At 54.1% G+C, this 22,252-nt stretch overlaps 1 protein-coding gene across 1 annotated transcript; it reads right to left on the bottom strand.

The window, feature by feature from the left end:
* Positions 1–453: 453 nt before the first annotated feature.
* ERBB3 (erb-b2 receptor tyrosine kinase 3) lies at positions 454–18,304 on the bottom strand. The gene is made up of 28 exons (XM_077913329.1): positions 18,122–18,304; positions 14,479–14,630; positions 13,743–13,929; positions 13,065–13,190; positions 12,431–12,496; positions 12,169–12,287; positions 11,923–12,064; positions 11,470–11,583; positions 11,256–11,376; positions 8,962–9,035; positions 8,692–8,782; positions 8,248–8,453; positions 7,908–8,040; positions 7,433–7,523; positions 7,061–7,215; positions 6,608–6,661; positions 5,913–6,054; positions 5,226–5,345; positions 5,014–5,112; positions 4,642–4,827; positions 4,358–4,513; positions 4,037–4,112; positions 3,704–3,850; positions 3,300–3,397; positions 3,019–3,207; positions 2,794–2,865; positions 2,293–2,587; positions 454–2,122 (listed from the first exon to the last, which is right to left on the bottom strand). The coding sequence occupies exons 1-28, from the start codon at positions 18,201–18,203 to the stop codon at positions 1,596–1,598; spliced, it is 4,020 nt and encodes a 1,339-aa protein (XP_077769455.1). The 5' UTR covers positions 18,204–18,304; the 3' UTR covers positions 454–1,595.
* Between the last annotated feature and the right edge of the window lie 3,948 nt (positions 18,305–22,252).

Genomic DNA, 22,252 nt, shown 5'->3' with positions numbered 1-22,252 from the left:
GCCTGCGTCTCTGCCTCTCTCTGTGTGTCTATGAGTAAATAAATAAAATCTTTTTTTTAAATTTTTATTTATTATGATAGTCACAAAGAGAGAGAGAGAGGGGCAGAGACACAGGCAGAGGGAGAAGCAGGCTCCATGCACCGGGAGCCTGACGTGGGATTCGATCCCGGGTCTTCAGGATCGCGCCCTGGGCCAAAGACAGGCGCCAAACCGCTGCGCCACCCAGGGATCCCAATAAATAAAATCTTAAAAAAAAAAAAAAGATTCCTAGTAAAAGCCTTAAAGGAGAAGGAACTGTGTGTGTACTATGCTGGTCTTCTGAGAATACAAAGAAAAGTGGGGCTGGAGAAGCTGCAAGGTACAGACTGTCAGAAGCTAAATGGCCATGCACTGCGGAGGAGCAAAGGGGTGATCTGCCTTCCACACTATAAAGGTTTACATCTGACACACAGGAAGCTGAAAACCGGCATTTTTATTCAGGTGTGTATAAAAACAAAATAAAAATCTTCAGTGATACAACATACTCCATTTCCCATCCAAGGAGACAGAGGCCTGAAGCTGGGTCCTCTTTCTATCCCAGCTGGAAGCTTCCCACTACTGGATGAGAACAGACCCTAAAAGTGGCTCTTGCGACCCTTGTGAGGCTGTCCCTTGGGTAAGAAGAGACCATTTACAGCACATACAGGTTATGGTTTACACAAAAATGTCCAGTTATTTTTTCCATCCGACCACCTCCTTCCCCCTACTTCCTGAGACCTGAGATGAGAAGTCTGGGTGTAGGAGGAGGCTGTGGTTGTTGGAGGTTAGGCTTGATTCAGTGCAAAAACAAGAAGACCATGCCCCTTACAAGGACTCTGACTTTTATCAGTTTTCCTTGATACCTTACAGTAAGAAAACCTGCATTGTAAGATACTGAATCCTGGACCTGCCACTTAATTTACTTAATCTTTTTAAGGCACAGGTTCTTTATTTGTGAAATGGGCTAATACCTAGCTCACAGAATTGTTGTAGGGATTAGATGAGATAACAGAGATAACATAGGTAAACTTTAGCATGATGGCTGGCATAGTAAATACTCAATTAATAGTACTCATTAATATCTATACCCAACCTCTCTCTTCACTTAAGATTCGAAGCTTTCCATTCTTCCTAGAGGGTTGAGTCATAAGCCTAAAGTTTACTTGCCCCTGGCACGTTACCCCCATTTTCCTCTTTCTTAGGAGTCTGATGGGAAACAAAAGCACACTTTAAAGACTAATCTCAACAAGTCAGAGTCTAAGAGAAAGGGACAAGGGAGTAATCCTTCATATCTCCAGGGAGTCCCCCTGAGGAAGCTGACGAATGGGTTTAGGAAAGCACACAAAATAGGGAAAATCTCCTTTCCTGGGATTGGGAAAGAGAAGAAAGTGCACAGCTGGCTACATATCAAGAATTTTGTGTCAAAGTGTTTAAAAGCCTCCAAAGGTTGAATGGAATTGTCTAGGGCTGGGGAAATAGGACTGAGACCTGTGAGGAAGGGACTAGGGAGATGAGGGGTACCCTCTAGAGGCACTAGCTGCCATGAAATGCTCCCTGAGTACTTCAGGGAGCAGGGGTTATGTTCTCTGAGCATCAGCCTTGGGGAAAAGCCTGCTATGCCAGTAATCAGGATTATCGAAAGCGGAGTCAGTGGCTTCTAAACTACGTAGAGGTTTGAGGCGGGCACAGTGGACATGCGGAGCATGGTTTCCAGGCCCCTGGAAAGCTCTCATCTCTTCATACCCTTGCTCAGCGGCTGGGCAGGCCCCCATGGCTGCATAGTCTCCCCCAGGAGCTCCTCCAGCATGTCGCCGATTCATATATTCATAGTCCTCATCTGGGGTTGTGCCAGCAGCGGGCATGAGGGGCACAGGATTGAGTGGGCAACTCTGTGTGCTGCCCAGGGAAGCGCTGAGGTCTGATCCCACATCCATGTACTCATAACCCAGCTCCTCGAGAGAACTGGGCCTAGGGTGACGAGGTGGACTGTGTCTTCTCCTCCGGTTCATGTATTCATACTCCTCATCTTCCTCCTCTTCTTCAGTACCCAGGACAGAACTGATGCCCACTGAAGAAAGGGTGCCTTCCCGGGAGGAGGGAGTACCTAAGGGTTGAGAAGAGAGGGTAGGTATGTGGAGAACATGGTAGTAGCTGGTGGGAACTGGGGGAAAGAGGAAATTATGCAAAGGGAGGGATTAGATCAGAGAAGACAAAAGGATGACGAGGAGCCTGGGGGCAGGGATCAGAGAAAGATTTCTAGGAAGAGTCAGTCACCTTTGAGGTGTGCATCTGGCATGACATATCCATTGACATCCTCTTCCTCCAACCCTGGTGGGGAGAGTGGGGTGACAGGAGTGAGCAGGCTGTGGCGCTGGGAATGGTAGGCACTGTCTCCTCGTGGCCGTGGGCTCCGGCTCCGGCTTCTACACATTGATGCCTTCTCCTGGAGCTCAGCCTCGGACCCTGTCACATGGCCCTCTGAGGACTCTGATGCCAGGCGTCCCCGTGGCATTGGGTGCAAAGAGGCTGGACGGGGGCACCGCTCACCAGTCCCACAAATGGCAGACTCCTAAAGGAGGAAAGTAATACATGGAAATTTATACAGAGACGAAGGAAAAATTGGTATTCCTTTAAGAGACTGGGTTGTTCGATGCCTTCTTTTTTGTGGGGCACTGGTTAAACCTCAAGGATTTCTAAAGCCTCCCACATGGCCCTATGGATTCTAAGAAACTGCCACCCAGCTTCTCAGCAGCCCCTTAAAGAGACAGACATTACCTGGCAGGTGTCCCCAAGGTTACCCTGGTTCATAGGCATATATCCAGATGATGGGCTTAAGAGGCTCTGGCTCTAGGATGAAAAAAGTGAAGGTTTAGATTAAGGGAGAAATCTACTCACCCTAGGGGCTTTTAAGTAGTTAATCTGGGCATCAGTGGGGTTCATGAGGGTCTAGGTAGATAGAGGGCTCAGGGTGCAGAGTCTTAAAACTGGGAAATGCCTTACCCCACGGGGCCGATTAAGTGTTCCAACTGGCAAACCGAGGGCAGAGTTTAGTGTGGCCGTCAGGCCATCCTCCTCCGTCTCCAAGTCCAGATCTAGCTCCAGTTCTGGCTCCAGCTCCACCTCCTCCAGTTCCTTGTTTGTCAGAGCAGGGGGCTCTGCCCCGGGGGGAATTCCAGGCCCACTCTCTCTCTGTAGGGGCAGGTGATTGTTAAGATGGATCCTAGTTCCAGCCAAGTCCCCCTTCCTCTAGATCTCCTTGACAACTCCTAACCACTACTCACCTTTATGACCAGATACCGTGGGGGGTCTCGGGCCATCCTGGTGAACTCATTGGCTAGTTCTTTAAAGGTTGGACGGATGTTCTCATCAATCATCCAGCCTGGTGGCAAGATGTAGGAAGCAGAGCCATAAGAGGGGAGTAGAGTAGGGAGGGAAAGCAGTTAGAAAATGGCTGGGGGGCACCCAGGTGGTGCAGTTAAGCATCTGACTCTTGGTTTTGGCTCAGGTCATGAGATTGAGTCCTGAATCAGGCTCCTTGCATAGTGCAGAGTCTGCTTAGGACTCTCTTCCTCTCCCTCTGCCCCTCTCCCTGCTCTCTCGATCTTTCTCTCAAATAAATTAATTATTTAAAGAAAGAAATAAAGAGAAAGAAAGAGAAAATGGCTGGGATCAGCAAGTAACTCACACTTGACCATGACCATGTAGACATCAATGGTACAGATCTGGGGCTGTGCCAATCGCTCCCCCTTCTCTAGCAGATCTGGTACTTCGGCCAATCGTAGCCCAGCATAGGGCTCTGCCCCAAAGGTCATCAGCTCCCAAACTGTCACTCCTGGTAGAGGAAGATATGACTAGTTGATGGCAAAATAATAGACATGGGCATGAAGATGAAGGGAAAGCAGAACTTGATCTCACACAAGGATCTGAAGGGCTCAGAAATTCTGAAAAGGGGGTCTCTCAAAAGGCAACTATGGAATTTGGACCAGTGACAGTATGGAGGGTATCCAAAGGGACTGACCATAACTCCAGACGTCACTCTGATGTGTGTATTTTCCAAAGTGGATACTCTCCAGGGCCATCCACTTAATTGGAGTCTGGGGATTTAAAGGCAAAAGTGTCATCAGTTGACTTCCACAAATTTTCTCACCACTTCTCTGCCCCAAGTTCTCTCTCATTCCTTTCTTTGTTGCTTTCTGAACTTGAATTTCCATCTCCAGGTTCCTCTCCTCAAATGTACTGTGCAGCATCCATTTGCCTCTGAAGGAGACCACTGACTGCTCTCTACTCCCATGCTTCACTCCACCCCCACCTCCTTACCCAGCCCTTTGTGTCACCTCACCTTGGCCTCACTGTGTAGTAGTTGCTTATCATCGGGGGGCAGCAGGTCAGCCACCCCAAAATCTGCCACCTGGACCTGACTTGGTGACTTCAGTAGCACATTTCGGGCCGCCAGGTTCCTATGCACCATACCATGCTCCTCAAGGTAGTACATCCCCTACAGAGGAAGGACGTATTCTCAAAGTTGGGTGGAACTGATCCTTGAGATCCAGAATCCTCCCAAACCCTAAGGGCACCTCTCAGAACTTCAACCTCCCTGCCAGCCACCAGCCAGGTTCCTCTCACCTTGGCAATCTGTACTCCCCAATTGAGCAGCAGCTGGGGCCCCAGTGCTCCACGGTGTTGTCTCACATGATCCAGCAGGGAACCCAGAGGCAAGTACTGAGTGACGAGCTGCAGAGATGACCCTGGGCACAGTCCCAGCAGCCGTACAATGTGGGCATGGTCTAGGCTGCCAATGGCCAGCATATGCTACGAGACACAGGAGGGGTTATCCAAGGATCGAGAAAGTCCATGTACATCCAGAGGGCTAGCCCAACATTCAGGGACATCAGTGAGGCCGACAGTATCTGCTAACACAGGACCATGCTGCTACAAAATCCTACCTACTATTGGCCTCTCTCCTAGTGGCATACAGAATACCCTTCTTTCACTTACATCCGTCACATCTTGAAAACTCTGCCGTCCACTCTTGTCCTCGATGACTTTAATGCAGACTGGAATCTTGATTGATTCACCCTCAGGAATCCATACTCCCTGGGAAGTGTTGGGCAGGAGTCAGCCTAAGGTCATTCTCCCCGGGCTGGCCCTTTCCCTAAATCTTTCTCTCCTTCATCCTAGAACCTTTCTCCTCCTCCTCCTCCACTCACTTTGTGCACGGTTCCAAAGACGCCTGAGCCAAGGACTTTAAGCTTCCTCAGCTCTGTTTCTTTGAAGATTCTGGCCAAGACTTTGTTAGCCTTCTCACTGGGATCCAGAGGCTCTATGCTCTGAGGAGAAGAAGGGAAGAAAATACTCAGGAAAGTCCATTCCCATGTCCCACTCGCACCCTCTATCTATAAGTGGATGCCCAGAGCAGTGGGAACAGGAAGAATTGTCTTTAGTCTTAAAAGTCATTGCAGGCATACTGGGGAGTAAGAGACCCTAAGGTCTGTGTTCATGACAACAGGAATCAAGAGTTGGGTTTCCCCTTTGATGGGAGGAAGGGGGCAGAGCTGGTAACGTTACCACCCTGAATACTTTTATACAATTCTCTATGCTTTTCAAATCACCTTCATGTACATCATTCCATTTCATCCTTATAGCCATCCTATAAGGATAAATGTTATTATTTTTTTCCATCTACGAGCATACAATGAGGCACAGAGAAGGAAAGTAACTTCTTCACAGTCATGTGGGAAATTAATGGCAAAATCAGGACCAGAATGCAGGATTCCCGTTTCTCTGGCCAGAGTTCTTTCTAATGGACCATACCACCTCCTTGAAGAAAGGGATCAAATCTCTGGGAAAGGAGGAGGCTCTTAGTAGGTAAGTAAGTAAGTAAGCTAGGCACTCACCTCACCCCGTTCCAAGTAGCGCCGCATAGCCCTCTTATTCTGAATCCGGCGCCCACGCCAATAGAGTAAAGTGCCTCCCAGGATCAGGAAAATCACTGCCAATCCCACTACCACTGTTAAGCCCACTGCCAGATGGGTTTTGCTGTGGGATAGAGAAGTCCAGCATTACCCTGGGTCTACACCTCCCTTAAAAATGTCATCTACGCCTACATGAAAGGTATAGTACAGATCTGGGGCAAGAAGTTAACATTCACATACACACATATTATTGAGCATTGAAAGGGTTAAACTACATCTGCACCTCCTGAGGATACTACAAATTAATTTTAGGATGGGCAGTCCGGATTAGCCTGGATTCTTGTGTCTCCAAGTCCAGGGATACTGGTGTATATAGAAGGACAGAATGGGGGGTGCCTGGGTGGCTCAGTGGTTGGGTCTGCCTTCAGCTCAGGTCATGATCCTGGGGTCCTGGGATCAAGTCCCTGCATCGGGCTCCCTGCATGAAGCCTGCTTCTCCCTCTGCCTGTGTCTCTGCCTCTCTCTGTGTCTCTCATGAATAAATAAGTAAAATCTTAAAAAAAAAAAAAAAAAAAAAGACAGAATGAATAGAGACCCTCTTCCCAGCAGGTAACTGCCCCTTCCCTAGCTTCTCTCCCAAATACCCCCAGCTGCTAAAATCTCCAAGCCCATCATACCTGATCAGTGCCAGTGTTTGACCTAAACAGTCTTGTAGCTCTGGTCCCTTACACCTAGAGAAGAAAGTCACCTCCTTAAATGGGAGCTTGGGAGACCCCCATAGCAAGCTCAATCCCACCAGCCTCAACACACGACACTGTTTCAGACCCTACCATGGTATCCCATCCTGGAGCCCTAATCATAAGACACAGCCACAGCCCCCCTCTCTAGCTTGCCAACTCTCCCCTAGTCCCTCTCTTGAATGAAATTCCCCCAAGCTGGGGTTATTTCAGGTTCTCAAAACTGTGGTATAATTTTGTGCTGTTATTGAGATTCTTTTTCTCCAATTCTTCACCATACAGCTTGGCGTGATTCTTAAAATCACAGTTCCTTTCTTCTCTCAGGTCCCCTTTACCCTCTAATTTCCCCCTAGTTTTGTTTTCCCCCTCCCCCATTATTATCCCATCACTGACCCCTGGGTGCAATTCTCGTGGCAGGGCCGACATTCATTGTGAGTGTCTGGGTACTTGTAGATGGGGCCCTTGGCACCGAGGACTCCATTGGGGCAGCTGCTCACACAGTGCGGCCCATCTCGAAAATGGGCACACTGAGCACAGGCATCAGAGCCCTGGGTGGAAGAGAAGGTTGGGAAGAATGGGATCCCAAGGCCAACTTCACCCCTCCCAGCAAGGACCAACGCAGCGATTCAGGATGCTCCATCCACAGACCCTAGGGTTATCTGGCCTCCTTGTGCTGGCCTTGTGATTTGGCCATTATCATTCTCAAGACCTTCTAGTACTGCCCATGCTCTTCCTCCCTTAGAGATCCTGGTGTTGCTACTGTACCGAGCCATTGCATGTGGCAGTCCCCTCCATGGGTTGGCACTCCGGGTGGCAGGAGAAGCATTCAGCTTCATGGGCAAACTCACGAGGCTCCCTGCAGTGGGGGGTAAAGGGAAGGGGTCACTTATAAGTCCTGACCTTTATGTCCAACCACAGGGTCCCCTTGCTCGATCCCACCCAGGCATATGCAGAAACTTGTCTAGGGGCGCCTAGGTGATGCAGTCAATTAAGCATCCAACTCTTGGTTTCGAGTCCAGTTGTGAGCTCAGGGTTGTGAGATCAAGCCTCTCATCGGGGCTTGAGTCAGCTTGGGGTTCTCTCTCCCTCTCCCTCTACCCCTCCCCGCCCTCTAAAATAATTATTTTTTAAAAAAGGAAGAAAGTGGACTAAAGGCTTTCAGGTACCAGCTGAATAGCTGCATCCATCCCAGGGCCCCATCCTCCCACCCCTTCGTGCCTCTCTCTCCCCTCAGTGTTACCCATTTAGAAAGTTGCAGTGGGTCACACAGACACCTCCTCGGCTGTAGTTTCGACAGGACAGGCACTGACCAGGACCTGGGCCCCAGCATCCCCCAGAGGAGCACAGGGGATCACACACTTTGCCCTCTGCCACTGGGAAGGAAGGGGTGAGACAGGAGGAGTCAGCTCTCCTCACGTGCCTTCTGCTGAGCTCTTCCTCTTAAGTGCCTCCAGCCTAACACACCCCTCTCCTTGGCTCTACCCTCTGATCCCTACTCCTGAGCAGAACAGTTTTTACACACTGTACCCTCTCCTCCCTGACTTCTTTTTCCCGGCCACCCTCTGGGCCCTTCCCCTCACCGCAGTCTCTGCGGGGCCGATTATGCTTGATGTCCAGCCTCTCTTCTGGAGGCCCCCGAAGCAGCCTGGTCCAGTTCAGAGAATGGTGGTAGCAGAGTTGCTTGTTGGCACTTATGTAGATACGCCCAGCACTAATTTCTTTCAAAGATCGGAGGCCCAAAGATGTTATATTCAAGTTCTTCATGATCAGCAAAGAGAAACCCCGGCTGAGAACAAGGAAACGGGGTAAGAAGGGAGATTACACAGGGGAAAATGACCATGCAGTGGATTCCTTTTCATTTAACCAATGTGCTCTGGGCCAGTCAGACCGGGAAGAGAGATTCCCCTTCCAACTCTCAGCCCTTTGGGCATGCTGAGACAACACGTGTGCTTCACTCAAAGATGCCTAAGAAACAGGGTTCATTGCCTGGAGGTACTACCACCACCACACTCCTAACTACTCACTTGTATAGGCTTCTGCCCCCAATGGTTGTCAGGTTGGAAAAGACACTGAAGTTGTGCATGTGGGGAGGCCAGGACTGGATGTTCAGGTAACCTGACGGGTTGGAGAGAGGCGCGTCAGCGGGGAAGGAGTCTTCCCTTCTTGCCTTCTCAGGTTCTAGTGGCCCCTCTCCCATCACTTGGGACATGATTTTGTAACTAGTTATACACCAATTTGTGTCAGTGGTTCACTCATTTCTCTCAGAAAGGGTAGCAGCCTCTCTTCCCACTCACCTGTGATCTCCCGTACTGTCCGGAAGACATTGAGCTTCTCAGGGTCCAAGGCAGGGATCTTGTGCCAGGGGTCTCTGGAGAGAACAGTCAAAACCAGTCAACGAGATACAGGTACAACCCAGTCACACCTAGCCTCAGAACTTAAGTTTCTTTTTTCTTTCTTTTTTCCTTTTTAAGATTTTATTTATTTATTCATAAGAGACACATAGAGAGAGAGGGGGCAGAGACACAGGCAGAGGGAGAAGCAGGCTCCCTGCGGGGAGCCCGACGTGAGACTATCCCGGGTCTCCAGGATCACTCCCTGGGCTGAAGGTGGCGCTAAACCACTGAGCCACCCGGGCTGCCCAGAACTTCATTCTAATACCATCCTCCACTAAAAGGAAACAGGGCTCCTTGGAGAAATGAGTAGGGCGGGAGAAATATAACATGAGTTTATAGCATCTTATGCAAAAAAGGAAGTGCTCAGAGAATGAAGGGTACAAAGAATCTGGGATCCGGCTTGAAGAAGCCCCCAGTGGCCAGAACAGAGACAAATCAACACCAAAATAATAACTGTAAAAGATCATAAAGGACTGAGTGAAATAGGTACCAATCAATCAATCAATGGGAAAGGAAAACTGTTCCTAACACTAAAATGCCGACAAATAAATGCGAAAGGAATAATGGAGTTAAAAAATCATCATGTGGCAACTCTCATCGAAAAATTGATTCAGGGGATGCCTGGGTGGCTCAGCAGTTGGGCCTCTGCCTTTGGCTCAGGGAGTGATCCTGGAGTCCCAGGATGAGACCCACATCGGGCTCCCTGCATGGGGCCTGCTTCTCCCTCTGCCTGTGTCTCTGCCTCTCTCTCTCTCTGTGTCTGATGAATAAATCAATAAAATTTTTTTTAAAAATTGATTCAGGGGGCGCCTGAGTGGCTGTCGGCTGAGCATCCAAGTCTTGGTTTTAGCTGGGGTCCTGATCCCAGGGTCATGGGATGGAGCCCCAGGCCAGCTCTGTGCTCAGCGTGGAATCTGCTTGAGATTCTTTCCCCCTTCTTCTCCCTCCCCATGTGCTTCTTCGCCAACTTGCACACCCGCACACGTGCACAAGCGTGCACACGTGTGTGTGTGTGTGTGTGTGTATAAATAAAATCTTTCTTAAAGTAAGTTGATTCGGGCAGGGGCACTTGGCTGGCTCAGTAGTGGTGCATGCGACTCGTGGTCTCAGGGTTGAGTTCAAGCCCCACGTTGGGTATAGAGATAACTTAAAGATAAAAATCTTAAGGGGCGCCTGGGTGGCTCAGTCCATTAGGCATTGGACTGATTTCGGCTCAGGTCATGATCTCAGGGTCCTCCACCTGGGGCTGTGCTCCTGACATGGCCCCACTTGGGATTCCCTCTCTCCCTCGCTCTTTTTTAAAGGATTTTAAAAAATTTATTCATGAGAGACACAGAGAGAGAGAGGCAGAGACACAGGCAGAGGGAGAAGCAGGCTCCATGCAGGGAGCCAAGGTGGGACTTGATCCTGAGACTCCAGAATCACGCCCTGGGCCGAAGGCAGGTGCTAAACCGCTGAGCCACCCGGGCGTCCTTCTTCCTCTCTCTCTTACATAAAGGGGTGCCTGGGTGGCTCAGTCAGCTGGCTGTCTGCCTTCACCTCGGGTAACAGTCCCAGGATCCCAGGATCAAGTCTCACATTGGGCTCCCTACTCAGTGGGGGAACCTGCTTTTCCCTCTCCCTCTGTAGCTCCCCCTCCTTGTCTCTATCAAATAAATGGTTAGATAGATAGATAGATGTAATAAAATCTGAAAACAAAAAACAAAAAAAGTAGTAGGAGAACACAATTTCTTTGTCCACTGCCGTGCAGTGAGACAGTTATCAGATTCCTTGGGGGGGGGTCTCAAGGGATTCAAGTCCTGGGTGGCAGACAGAGTTAGGAATGGTCAGGTACTGTGTAACCTTTAAAATTTCATGATTTATATTCCTTTTATTTTTTTTTATTTTTAATGATTTTTATTTATTTATTTTGAGAGAGAGAGAGAGAGCAAGCAGGGGGAAGAGCAGAGGCAGGGGGAGAGGATCTCAAGGACACTCCACACTAAGCACAGAGCAGGATGCGGGGCTTGATCTCACGACACCTGGATCACGACCTTAGCTGGAACCAAGAGTCAGACGCTTAACCGACTGAGCCACCCAGGTGCCCCTGTGATTCATATTCCTAATCAGCTGCACATATGAAGGGTTGAGCCAAATGCAATGAACCGTGAGAGGATGGATGGAGTGGGGGTTAGAGAGGGAATGCAGAGTCTAACCCATTGAGGCCAGTGATCAGAAAGTCCAGGTTGCCCAGGATCTTGGTGCAGTTCACAAATCCATCAATGTTGCTCGAGTCCACAGTCTGGAAGCGGCTCCCGGAGCCTGTCCCCTCACAGGCTGCAAACACAAAAGAGGCTCAGTGGGTGGAGCCTGATTGGTCTCTGGGGAAAGGAAGTTCTCTTCACCAGCTCTTCACCATCTCCTACTCACCTTTGGGGCACAGCCCCCCACAAGGTTCACACATCTTGAGTCCATTTTTATCTACTTCCATCTTGTCAGGAGGACAGGCCCGGACACAAGACGTTTGATCGACCACAAAGTTATCTAGGGAGAGGAGGGCACCATGAGAGACAAGAGAGGAACACTGCCAACGAGCAACTGAACCTTGCTCCCTCCTGCTCTGTGCTGGATCTGTCCCAAACCACCACCCAAGGTTCCTTAAACGCTGTCCTATGGCTGAGAAAAGCTCTTTGCTCTTTGTTGCAGAACTAGGAGCAGTTGCTAGAAATCATGGGAAGTAGACAGGACAGTGGGGAGAGGATTCACCGGAGGTGATTAGATTACAACCTACATCCTCTACCACCCAACTTGATCCCTATATCTCCTAAAATTTTTTCTAAAACCCTGGCTCTACTATCATTGTTCCTCTTCTTAGACACTTACGGGGACAGCTGGCTACACAAACTCCACCATACTGATACTTGGTGTGGGGATTGGGTTCCAGCTGGAAAGTTAGCTTGTTGTAGACCAGAGGCTGTGGACACTGGCGCACACAGGCCCCGCTGTCATTGAAGAGTCGGCAGGCCTAGGAACATAGGAAATTCATAAAATTCACATTATGTAAGTATTCCTACTTCCTCCCCAAAGCCCACATCCCCACTTCAGAACCAGGCAAACAGTGGTACATACAAAGCAGTCTGTATCCTGAGGGCCTGAGCAGCCCCCTGCACACTCATCATGGCAGCACTGGTTGGGGTTGGGCCCAAAGCAATGACCATTACACTGAGGGGCACAGATGGTCTTGGTCACTATAGAAAGAGAAGAAGCACTGCAGTCAGGGCTCTGACTCTTGCCCTCTAGTCTAGGCTTGTCCTACCCCCGGTGTTGACATAGGTCGGGGCGGGCAGGGATATTAAAAGTGTATGAGGTTTTTGGAGGGGAGTAAACCCACATGTCTGGCAGTCTTCTGGTCTAGGACCCCAGCATCGCCCCTTGCAGGTCTCATGACACGGGGGACCTGGTTGGGAAAGAAAGCAACGCAAAGGGCCGTTGAGGGCTAAGAAAGGCTTGCTTGAGTCAACAGGGTATGATGTCAGCACGCAGGCACCCCAGTCCCACAAAGCAAAGGGCCTGGCAGTGTCCCTCCTGGCCCTGGGGCTCCGCAACTGTCAACAAGGGGTGGGGCCACACCTCCGCACCGCCCGCAGGGCCGCTGAAGGTGCCAAGCCCGGCCCAGGCCCACCCCGGGCCCACCCCGGGAACTTGGTTCCTCCTTGGCAAACTGAACCCAGCAGGAATATGTGTGTGTGAGTGGGCGGGGGCAGCGGACTGTGATGGGGGGCAGGGGGCCCCGAGCGCGGAATGTTGACACAGAGGAGATGGGGGCCTGGAGCCCGCGGACGAGGCTCTCCTCGGTCCCGGGGTCTTCTGCTCCTTCGCATAGAGCTTCCGGGGTTGGGAGCCCAGGGGTCTCGGGCCTCTGAGGTGTTCTCTGAGAGGACAGGTGGGCTCGGACTGGGGTAGGTGATGACGGGGAAGGGCCGCTCTGTCTGGCGGGGCGGGGGGCGGTCGATCACGTCACTCACAGCTCCTGCCGTTGTCCTTCACCACTATCTCTGCGTCTCGGTCCCTCACGATGTCCCTCCAGTCGATCGTGTCCATGTGACAAAGCTTGTCGTTCTTCTCAATATACACTCCCCCCGCCAGAATCTCTGAGGTCGGGCAGAGCAGTGACAGGCTAAGGGCTCCGCAGGCCTCCCCCTGCCCCACCGACCCCGAAGGCCACCGGGACTCAGGAGAAGGCGACACGGAGCAGGCAAATCTGTCTGATTAAAGCAAGCTGCGGAGAAGGCTCGCCTTGTAAGGCAGGAGGGGCCAGGCCTGGACGCGGCCTCCCAGACACCTGTCCAGATCCGGTTTAGCCGGTGGGGGAGGGGAGGCAGAGCCAGGAGATCCCTGACTCAGTCACCTCCTTGGTCCTCCTCCAAGTGTGTTTTCCAAGGACCGGGCAGGGGGGTAAGAGGTAGCCCTGGGGCGTGTGGTCCCACAGTTCCCCAGCTTGAGGGTAATCGTGAGGGGGAGGTGACAGGATTTCAGAGCCCCAGCTCTGGCTGGGGACATAGGGCCCTCCCCCGGGGCAGGGGCCTCCGCTCCCTCTCTTGCTTAAGGACGAGCGGACCTTTAGCCTTTAGACTAAGGCCGCGGAGGGGAGCGCCTGCCCGCGGCCTGGCTGGGGGTGGCCGGGAGGCACCCGCGGGACTGACCCGTGAGCTGAGTGAAGCGGAGCTGGCGCAGGGCATGGCTGGAGTTGGTGTTATAGTTGAGCATGACGAAGATGGCGAACTTCCCGTCGTACACCTGAGTGCCCCGCACCACCCGGAGGTTGGGCAGGGGCAGGGTGGGGAACTCGTTCATGGCCACCAGGACATAGCCGGTCACTTCTCGGATCCACTGGGGTGGCACAGGTCATGTCAGCGGGAGGGATAACAGAACAAACGGCCTCGATCCCCCCATCCTAGGGGGATCCCTAACCCCCCCCCCCGAAGTCTTTCTAATCCCTGCTCCCAAGTAGGGAGCAGCGGGTGCCCCGCTGCCGTGTCCCTTCTGCCAAGGAAGACAGGCCGCACAAGTGCCCGGGAATCCTAGGCGCCTCCCCTTTCCTTCTCAGGGTCTCGAGCCAGGAGCGTCCTCGGTCCTGGGTCCTCGCTCAGGCCCGTCCTCCCCTCCGCAGCACCTCCCCAAGTCCCCAAGTGGGCCTCGGTGCACAGCACCAGCCCGTCGCCTCCGGGGCCAGCCCCCGCGCTCCCGGCCTCGGCGACCAGGCCCTGGGGCCCACATCTCGGCCCCGGCCGCGGCCCCGGAAGCACCCGGCTGGGATCTTACAACCCCAAGGTTCTAGGCGTGCTGAACCCCAGCAGAGGGTAGCCCTGGGGGAGGGAAAGGGGGTCTCTGTGGGGAAGATTAAGGGGGGAGCCTGAGGTAGGGAGTCCGCGCTCTGACCTGCAGGAAGGAGAGGTCGGCATTGTGCCCTGTGAGCACGATCTCGAGGTTCCCCATCACCACCTCGCACCGCTCGTAGAGCTTGTACAGGGTCTGGTATTGGTTCTCAGCGTCGCCGGTCACGCTCAGCCCGTTCAGAGTCCCGGGACACACTGCTCAAAGTGGGGGTCAGAGTGGCGGAGACTGGACACAGCTCCCCTCCCCGCCCCCCCCCAGCCATCCCCCTGGTCGCCCTCCCACCAAGCCGCCACTTCAGCCCTCACCCCGAGAGCCAGACACAAAGGCCCATGTCGGTCAGGGAGCCCGAACCCCCTCCTCTCCCAGAACCCCCGCGCCATCTCTCTGCACAGGCAGGTGAAAAAGTTTCCCTCTTTCAGGTACTCCTTTGGGTACTAAGGAGTTAACCAAAGAGGATGTAGGGGTTTTTTGCCCCCTCCCTAGGGAAGTTAGGAATGGACCACAACTTGGTTACCCTCCTCTTCCCTCCCCCCTCTCCAACCAGGGTACTTACTTCTCTACCCCCATCCTGGAATAAATATCTCTTTGGGGCCAGCACACAGCCCCTATTGTGTCTACCGAGGGTGGGATGGGGGCAGAGGGTGGGGGCAGTGCCCAGGGCCACACTTCAGCCCACAATGAGGCAATTCTATCTGGGAGGAGGGGGCTGCTCCACCCAGTCCCCAGACACCCTGTCCTCAGTGGCACCCGCCCCCTCCACCCTCTAAGCCTTGGGCTCAGACAAGTGACCTCACTAGAGAGGGAGCTCCGGTGGGGAGAGGGGGTCAATGTGAGCTTTGTCCTTAAAGCTGAAAGATAAGGAGTTGGTTGCCTACCCCGCACCCCCTCTTCCTCAACTCTGGCCTCCCGGTTCCCTTGCCCTATTCCAACACATCGCAGCTCCTCAGCATCACACTTTCCAGCAAATACAGACAAGCCTGGAGGGAAACAGCAGAGGATCCCCCCCCATTCTAAGCCTTCCACGCAATTTCATTGTCAAAAGATTCATTAAAAAGCTTTGCAACATGGCAGTCTTGGGGGTTCACTTGCCCTTCTAAGTATGGAGAACACAGGGGCTAAGGGAAAGGCGGGACCCCGAAGCCCCACCCCTCTCCCCTCCGCTCAGAGGCCGGGGGAGGGTGGGGGGTAGACACCACCTGTTCTCACCACCCTTCCCTGAGGCGCTGGCAGTTTAGTAGGAGGCGGGAGTGGGAACGGAGGAAGAGAGATTAGTGAGGCTCCAACCCCTCCTCCTAGATACACCCCTAGTCTGACCACTGGACTTTGGAGGGCTCCCATCCCCTTTCACTCCCCACAATGGGAAGGAAGGGGGTGGGCTAGACCCAGCAGAGGAGTAAACTGGCTGGGAGCTCCCAGAGGAGCCTGGGAACTCTAGGGTCCTGGGGCTGAAAGTAAAGAAACTAGGAAGGTTAATCATTTAGGGAACAGCCCCACCCTAAACCCTTTCCTGGTAGGACACCCCCTCTTGCAAGTCAAGGCGCCAACCGCTCTCCCCAGATAAGGGAGGAGCCAAGATTTCTGCATGGAGAAGTGGGATATGTATGTGATGTGTGTGTGTGTGCACATGCACGAGGGACACACACGCACACACACACAGACAAGCATGCACACCGCTCCCCGCTGGCCCAGAAATCTATACTGGTTCTGTCCTCGGGGTTCCTTATGAGGAAGTATTTCAGGTGGCCCCATCTATCCCACCTGCCTTAGGTGTCTGTGCAGACTCTGTGTCTGTGCCTGGAAAGCTAAAGGGTTAGAGGTCCCAGTTCTCTGCCATCCTGAGGGTAAAGTCCGTATTACACAAACAGGGAGCAAAGGGCCTGCTCAGGAAGAGAGTGTGAAAACCACCTCTAAGGAGGAACAGGCAGCATGGGGAGGAGGGAAGGGGGAAGAGAGTAAGGAAAAGCCCCACTGTACCCGGGGACCAGGGGCCTAGGGAGGGGCCTGGCACTCCTTTGGTAGAGAGCACTGGGGTGGGTCGACCAGGAATCTTCGTTGCCTCCTCAACCAGAGGCCTCCTCTCCAATAGCCCCCACCCCCATCACAGCCAGGACAAAGGGACTATAGAAGGACTGAGACAGGGCCGGATGCCCAGAGGCTGCAGGATCCAGATAAAGGGTAAAGAAACCCAACCATGCCTGCCTCCTGTCGCCCCAAGGGAAGGTGGCCAGGATCTGGGACTCCTGGGTTCCTGGTTGAAGATTCCAAGGGTCTGGATGGGACAGTGACCCAGTCATTCTATTTGGTCCCTCCCACTCCAGTCCCCAGACCCCCCCTCCACTCCACCCCCCCACCAGCTGGGAGTTTCAAAGTCAAGATCCCAAGTCTAAATTTAGGCCCAGCAACTGTGGGGGAAGCACAGGTGTTTCTCCCACTCCCACTCTGGGGAAGAGGCCCTGGCCCTCCCAAATCCCAAGCTGAGGTCTGGGGGAGGGGAAGAGATCAACAGGATTCCTCCAATTCGAGCAACACCAGAACCCTCAGGTGTCCACGGTCCCAGAGACACCCCAAGGGGGTGGGCTCGGATGGTATGGGAGTGGGAGGAGGAAGAGAGGCGCAGTTTGACTGTTGTCTAGACTCCAGGAGACAGAGTCAGACAATAAGCAGAATGTAGGTGGGGGGGGAGCTGGGTCCGGGAAGGACTCCCAGACTGGAAGCTCAGGAGGTGGGAGAGGCGCCCTGTTGGTCTCGGGTTGGGGGAGAAAAGACAGACAAGTCCAGGCTGCAGGCCCCTAACCCTACAGCTCCTGGCCCAGACCCTGTGCGTAGTAGATGTTCAATAAATATTAGTTGAATTGATCTGGGTCTTGACAAAAACAAGAGGTTGGGGGATCCCCGGGTGGCGCAGCGGTTTGGCGCCTGCCTTTGGCCCAGGGCGCGATCCTGGAGACCCGGGATCGAATCCCACGTCGGGCTCCCGGTGCATGGAGCCTGCTTCTCCCTCTGCCTGTGTCTCTGCCTCTCTCTCTCTCTCTCTCTCATAAATAAATAAATTAATTTAAAAAAAAAAAACAAAAAACAAGAGGTTGGTCAAGCCGGGGACCAGCCAGCTTGGTTATCCTGAGGAAATGAGGGAGGTCGGCCTCTGCGTGGCCTCTCACCCCGATGTCACCTGTACTTGGCCCTTAGGTGCGCCTCCGCCCGTCCCGGGGCAGGTCCACGGAAGAGGAGGTGCGGCTCTTGTTTTTCCAAGAGTAGAAAACAACAACCCCCTCCGACCCCTCCCTAGCTCCGCCCTGTCGGCAAAACAACGAAACTGGAGGCGCCGAAACCGAGGGAGGGGGTGGGCTCACAGGCCGGGACCCCCACTCTCCGGGACCTCACCCCCCTCACTGCCGCCGCACGTTTGCGGAGCCGAGGCCCCACGGCCGTCCCCACAGGGCTCCCCAGGGGAGCGGGGTGTCCCGGGGGGCCCCCACCCCGACGCAGATCAGAAGTGGGGGGTCGGGAGCGCCGAGCCCGCCCGCAGCGCCCAGGGGAGCGGGGTGTCCCGGGGGGCCCCACCCCGACGCAGATCAGAAGTGGGGGGTCGGGAGCCCCGAGCCCGCCGCAGCGCCCCGCCGGGGTGGTCCCAGCGCCCCCCGCCCCCGCCCGGGCCCCCCCCCCCCCCGGCGCCCGCGCCGCTTACCTGCCTGGGAGTTGCCCACGTCGGAGGCGCGGACCAGGCTGAGCAGGAAGCCCAGCACCTGCAGCGGCGCCGTCGCCCTCATGACGCCCGCGGAGGCGGAGGCGGCCCCGCGGGATCCGGCCCGGGGCCCCGACTAGGACATCCGAGCGGGGCCACCTGAGCCGCCAGCGACCGGCAGCGGCGGCGGGGAGGCTGCGGAGCGCAATCGGAGCCGGGCCGGGGCGGGGACCCGCCGGGCAGGGGAGGGGGGCGGCGCTGCAGCCGGGGCTCGTCCCCGGGCCACGCGAGCCGAGCCGGGGTCGCGCCCGGACCTTCCCGGGGGCCGGGCCGAGGGGCGGCCGGGACTGCAGACGCCCTAGCGCCTCCGACGGGGAAAGGTGCTGGGGGCGGGGAGGGCGCCTCGAAGCCCGGCCCCTGAAAGCTGGCCGCGCCCATTAACCAGATCACTCAACTTCCCCAGCCGGTTGGGTCACTCGGGGGGGGGGGGCTCCCTGAATGTGAATGTTTTTCTCCGTGAGTGTTTGTGAGGAAGGCGCGGGCCGCACGCTCAGGCGCCTCGGTTTCCCCGGGACCCTTCCGGCCCCGTAATCCGTCCACGCTGCCCTGGAAGCCGAGCCCCGAGGCCGCGTGAAATCGCGCTGTCTCCGGCCGCTTCCTCCCGCAGACCCGGCGCCGGCCCGGCCTCTCCGGGGGATTTGGGGGGCGGGGGCGGGGCGGCCTCCAGCCTGGGAACAGACCCGAAGCCCGCCTTTTCCCTTCCAGCCCGGGAGGGGCTCCCGCACCTGTCGCGCCCCCTCTGCTGCCCCCCGCGGCCGCCTGGGAGAACAGCTGCCTCCCATCGCGGCCGGGAGTCCCCGCCGTCGGGGCGGCCGCGGCCCCCGCCGCCTTAATGCGCACCCGCACCCGCACCCGCATCCGCACCCGCGCGGGCGCCTTGCACGCCCGAGCTCGCGCTGCAAAGGGGGGCGCAAGGCGGGCGCCCGAGGCCGCGGCCACGAGGGGCTCCGACCCCCGCCACCTCCGGCGGCCGCTCCCGGGTCCTGGCCCGGGGCTGGGTGGGCACCGGCGCGCGGCCCCCGAGCCCGGCGGGTCCCTCAGCAGCTCCCACGCGCGCCCCCTGGCGCCGGGGGGGCGCATTTCACAGCCCGAGGCCGGCGTTCCCGCCCCCGCCCGGGGGCTCCCGGGCGCCCCGAGGCTCAAGCCCAACCCCCAGCGCCTCGGCCAGGAAAGCTTCCTCCGGTCACTAAGTCTCCCGCCTAAGGCTCTAAGCTTGCTCGGGATCGCTGTCGCCCGGGCCCCGCTCTCTGCGGGGCTCACCCCGGCCCCGGCGCTGGCCTGTCCTCGTCCTTGCAGGACGGTCCCGACCCCGCAGCAGCGACACGGTAACGAATCCAAACAGCGCCTCATCTGCCACCCAGGCCGAGGCTTCACGGGGCCCAAGCACGTGCCGTGGGCGGCAGCACCGCACGTGGGGCCTGGCGGCGCGGGGGTCCACCGAGACGCAGGGCCAGGCGTATCCGCAGGAGCGCGGGGCTGCGCGGGTTCCCGCCACAGAGACTGCAGCTCCGCGGGCTCAGCGTGCGGGCGGCCTCTGCTCCGAGCCTAGAGCCCTTCCAGGGGCCGCCGGGACGAGGCTCCGACCCAGCCCGGGCTCCAGGTCCTCCCGGAGCCGAGGTCTCTCCGCGGAGGAGCTGCGCCCCCGGCGGGAGCGTCACGACAGGCAGGCGGGGCTCTGGCTCGCAGCGGCCCGAGATGAGGGGCGCCCGGGGGCTCAGCCCCTTAGCCGCGCCTCGTGCTGGAGCCCTGGTCCCAGGGTTCGGGGTCGTGGCCCCCCATCCCGCCCCCTGCTCTGCCGGGACCTTCCTTCTTCCTCTCCGGCTCCCTCTGCTTTTGCTCTCTCTTACTCTGTCAAATAAATAAGTAAAATCTTTTTTTTTTAATTTTTTATTTATTTATGATAGTCACAGAGAGAGAGAGAGAGGCAGAGACACAGGCAGAGGGAGAAGCAGGCTCCATGCACCGGGAGCCCGATGTGGGATTCGATCCCGGGTCTACAGGATCGCGCCCTGGGCCAAAGGCAGGCGCTAAACCGCTGCGCCACCCAGGGATCCCTAAATAAATAAAATCTTAAAAACAAAACAAAACAAAAGTTCAATCAAGGGCGCCTCGACGACTCGGTGGGTTAAGCCACCAACTCTTGGCTTCCTCTCCGGTCATGACCTCCGGGTGGTCAGGACCCATCTCCCGACCTGCGGGTGGTGGGATCAAGCCCCGCGGCTGGCTCCGGGTGGAGTCTACGCACACTCCCTCGCCCTCTACCCTTCTGCACTCTCCCTCTCTCAAATAAATAAATAAGACTTTTTTTTTCTTTTTTTCTTTTTTTCTTTTTTTTTTAGGAGCATTCAATGGGCGGCACACCTGGGTGGCTCAGGGGTTGAACGTCTGCCTTTGGCTCAGGTGGTGATCCCAGGATCCTGGGATCCAGTCGCATATGGGGCTCCCTGCAGGGAGCCTGCTTCTCCCTCTGCCTGTGTCTCTGACTCTCTCTGTGCCTCTCATGAATAAATAGATGGAATCTTTTTCAAAAAATAATAAAAATAAAACAAACTTTCTTCGACCTCATGGCCTTCTAGTCTTTTGCTCCTAACAGCTGCAAGATACTCTATTATGTGGATTTCTAGGCTTTATTTGTTCACTACTCCAATACTTACCTTCGACTCCCTACTGCCACAGGTGACACTGCATGTAGACACTTCTCCTTTGGTTCTGTGATAATTTCTTGTGCATATTGAGCTCCATACTCTCCAGAATGTCACACCGTCTACGGTGGGATTTCTGTATCTCAACTTTCTTGCCAACACTTAATGTTATTCAAGTTTCCAGTTTTTCCAATCGCCATGAATTTAAAATATTTCCTTGCATTTCTTTAATTATTAATATGTCTGAGGATCTTCTCAAAGTTTTTCTTACTTTTGGTTTTTCTCTTTTATGAATTGTCTCCTCATTTTCCTTTGCCAATTTTTCTGTAGTTATTCCCATATTTTTTACATTGATTTGCATCCGTTTATTATATAGTTCAGATATTAGTCCTTTGCTGAGGTTAGACTTGGCAAATATCTCTTCCCAACTTTCATCATTAACTCTGTCAGTAATAGGGATCCCTGGGTGGCGCAGCGGTTTAGCGCCTGCCTTTGGCCCAGGGCGCGATCCTGGAGACCCGGGATTGAATCCCACATCGGGCTCCCGGTGCATGGAGCCTGCTTCTCCCTCTGCCTGTGTCTCTGCCTCTCTCTCTCTCTCTCTGTATGACTATCATAAATAAATAAAAATTTTAAAAAAAGTGTATTAAATTTCTAAAAAAAAAAAAAAACTCTGTCAGTAATAGTGTTTATTGAACATCCTTGATTTTGGTGTAATCTAATCAATCAGCTTTACTTCTTATGGTTTGTGATCTTGATATATTAAAAAAATTTGTTTTAATCTTGACATATTTTTTTTTAAGATTTTATTTATTTATTCATGATAGTCACAGAGAGAGAGAGAGAGAGGCAGAGACACAGGCAGAGGGAGAAGCAGGCTCCATGCAGGGAGCCCGACGTGGGATTCGATCCCGAGTCTCCAGGATCGCGCCCTGGGCCAAAGGCAGGCGCCAAACCACTGCGCCACCCAGGGATCCCAATCTTGACATATTTAAAGACTTTCTTCCCCACCCATTTATTGAAGTATTGTTGAAATACAATCAATATACAATAAACTGCATGTATTTAAAGTCTACAATTAGATGACTTTTGACATACATATATAACCATAACCACAATCAAGATAATGAAGTTATCCATCACCCAAGATGAGGTGCCCTTTTGTAACCCTCTCCTTCCTAATCCCCATTATCTCACCCTGCCTTACCGCAGCATGTGTATATTCAATCATTCAAGTACTATTTTATTTGTTGATAGTAGTAGGTTTATAATACTAAAAAAAAAAAAAAATACTAGTACTACATAGTAAAAATGCGCATCTGTTTTTAGTTATTTATAGGGGAAAAAATTTCAAAGGAAGTATTTTACACACAGAATCTTTCAAACTGGATCTTGCCAAATAAATACATAGAAGAACTAAAAGGAAGAGGAA

Source organism: Canis aureus, chromosome 11 (assembly GCF_053574225.1).
Source record: "Canis aureus isolate CA01 chromosome 11, VMU_Caureus_v.1.0, whole genome shotgun sequence".
NCBI classification, from domain to species: Eukaryota; Metazoa; Chordata; class Mammalia; order Carnivora; family Canidae; genus Canis; species Canis aureus.
This window is presented reverse-complemented; position numbering and strand designations above follow the sequence as displayed.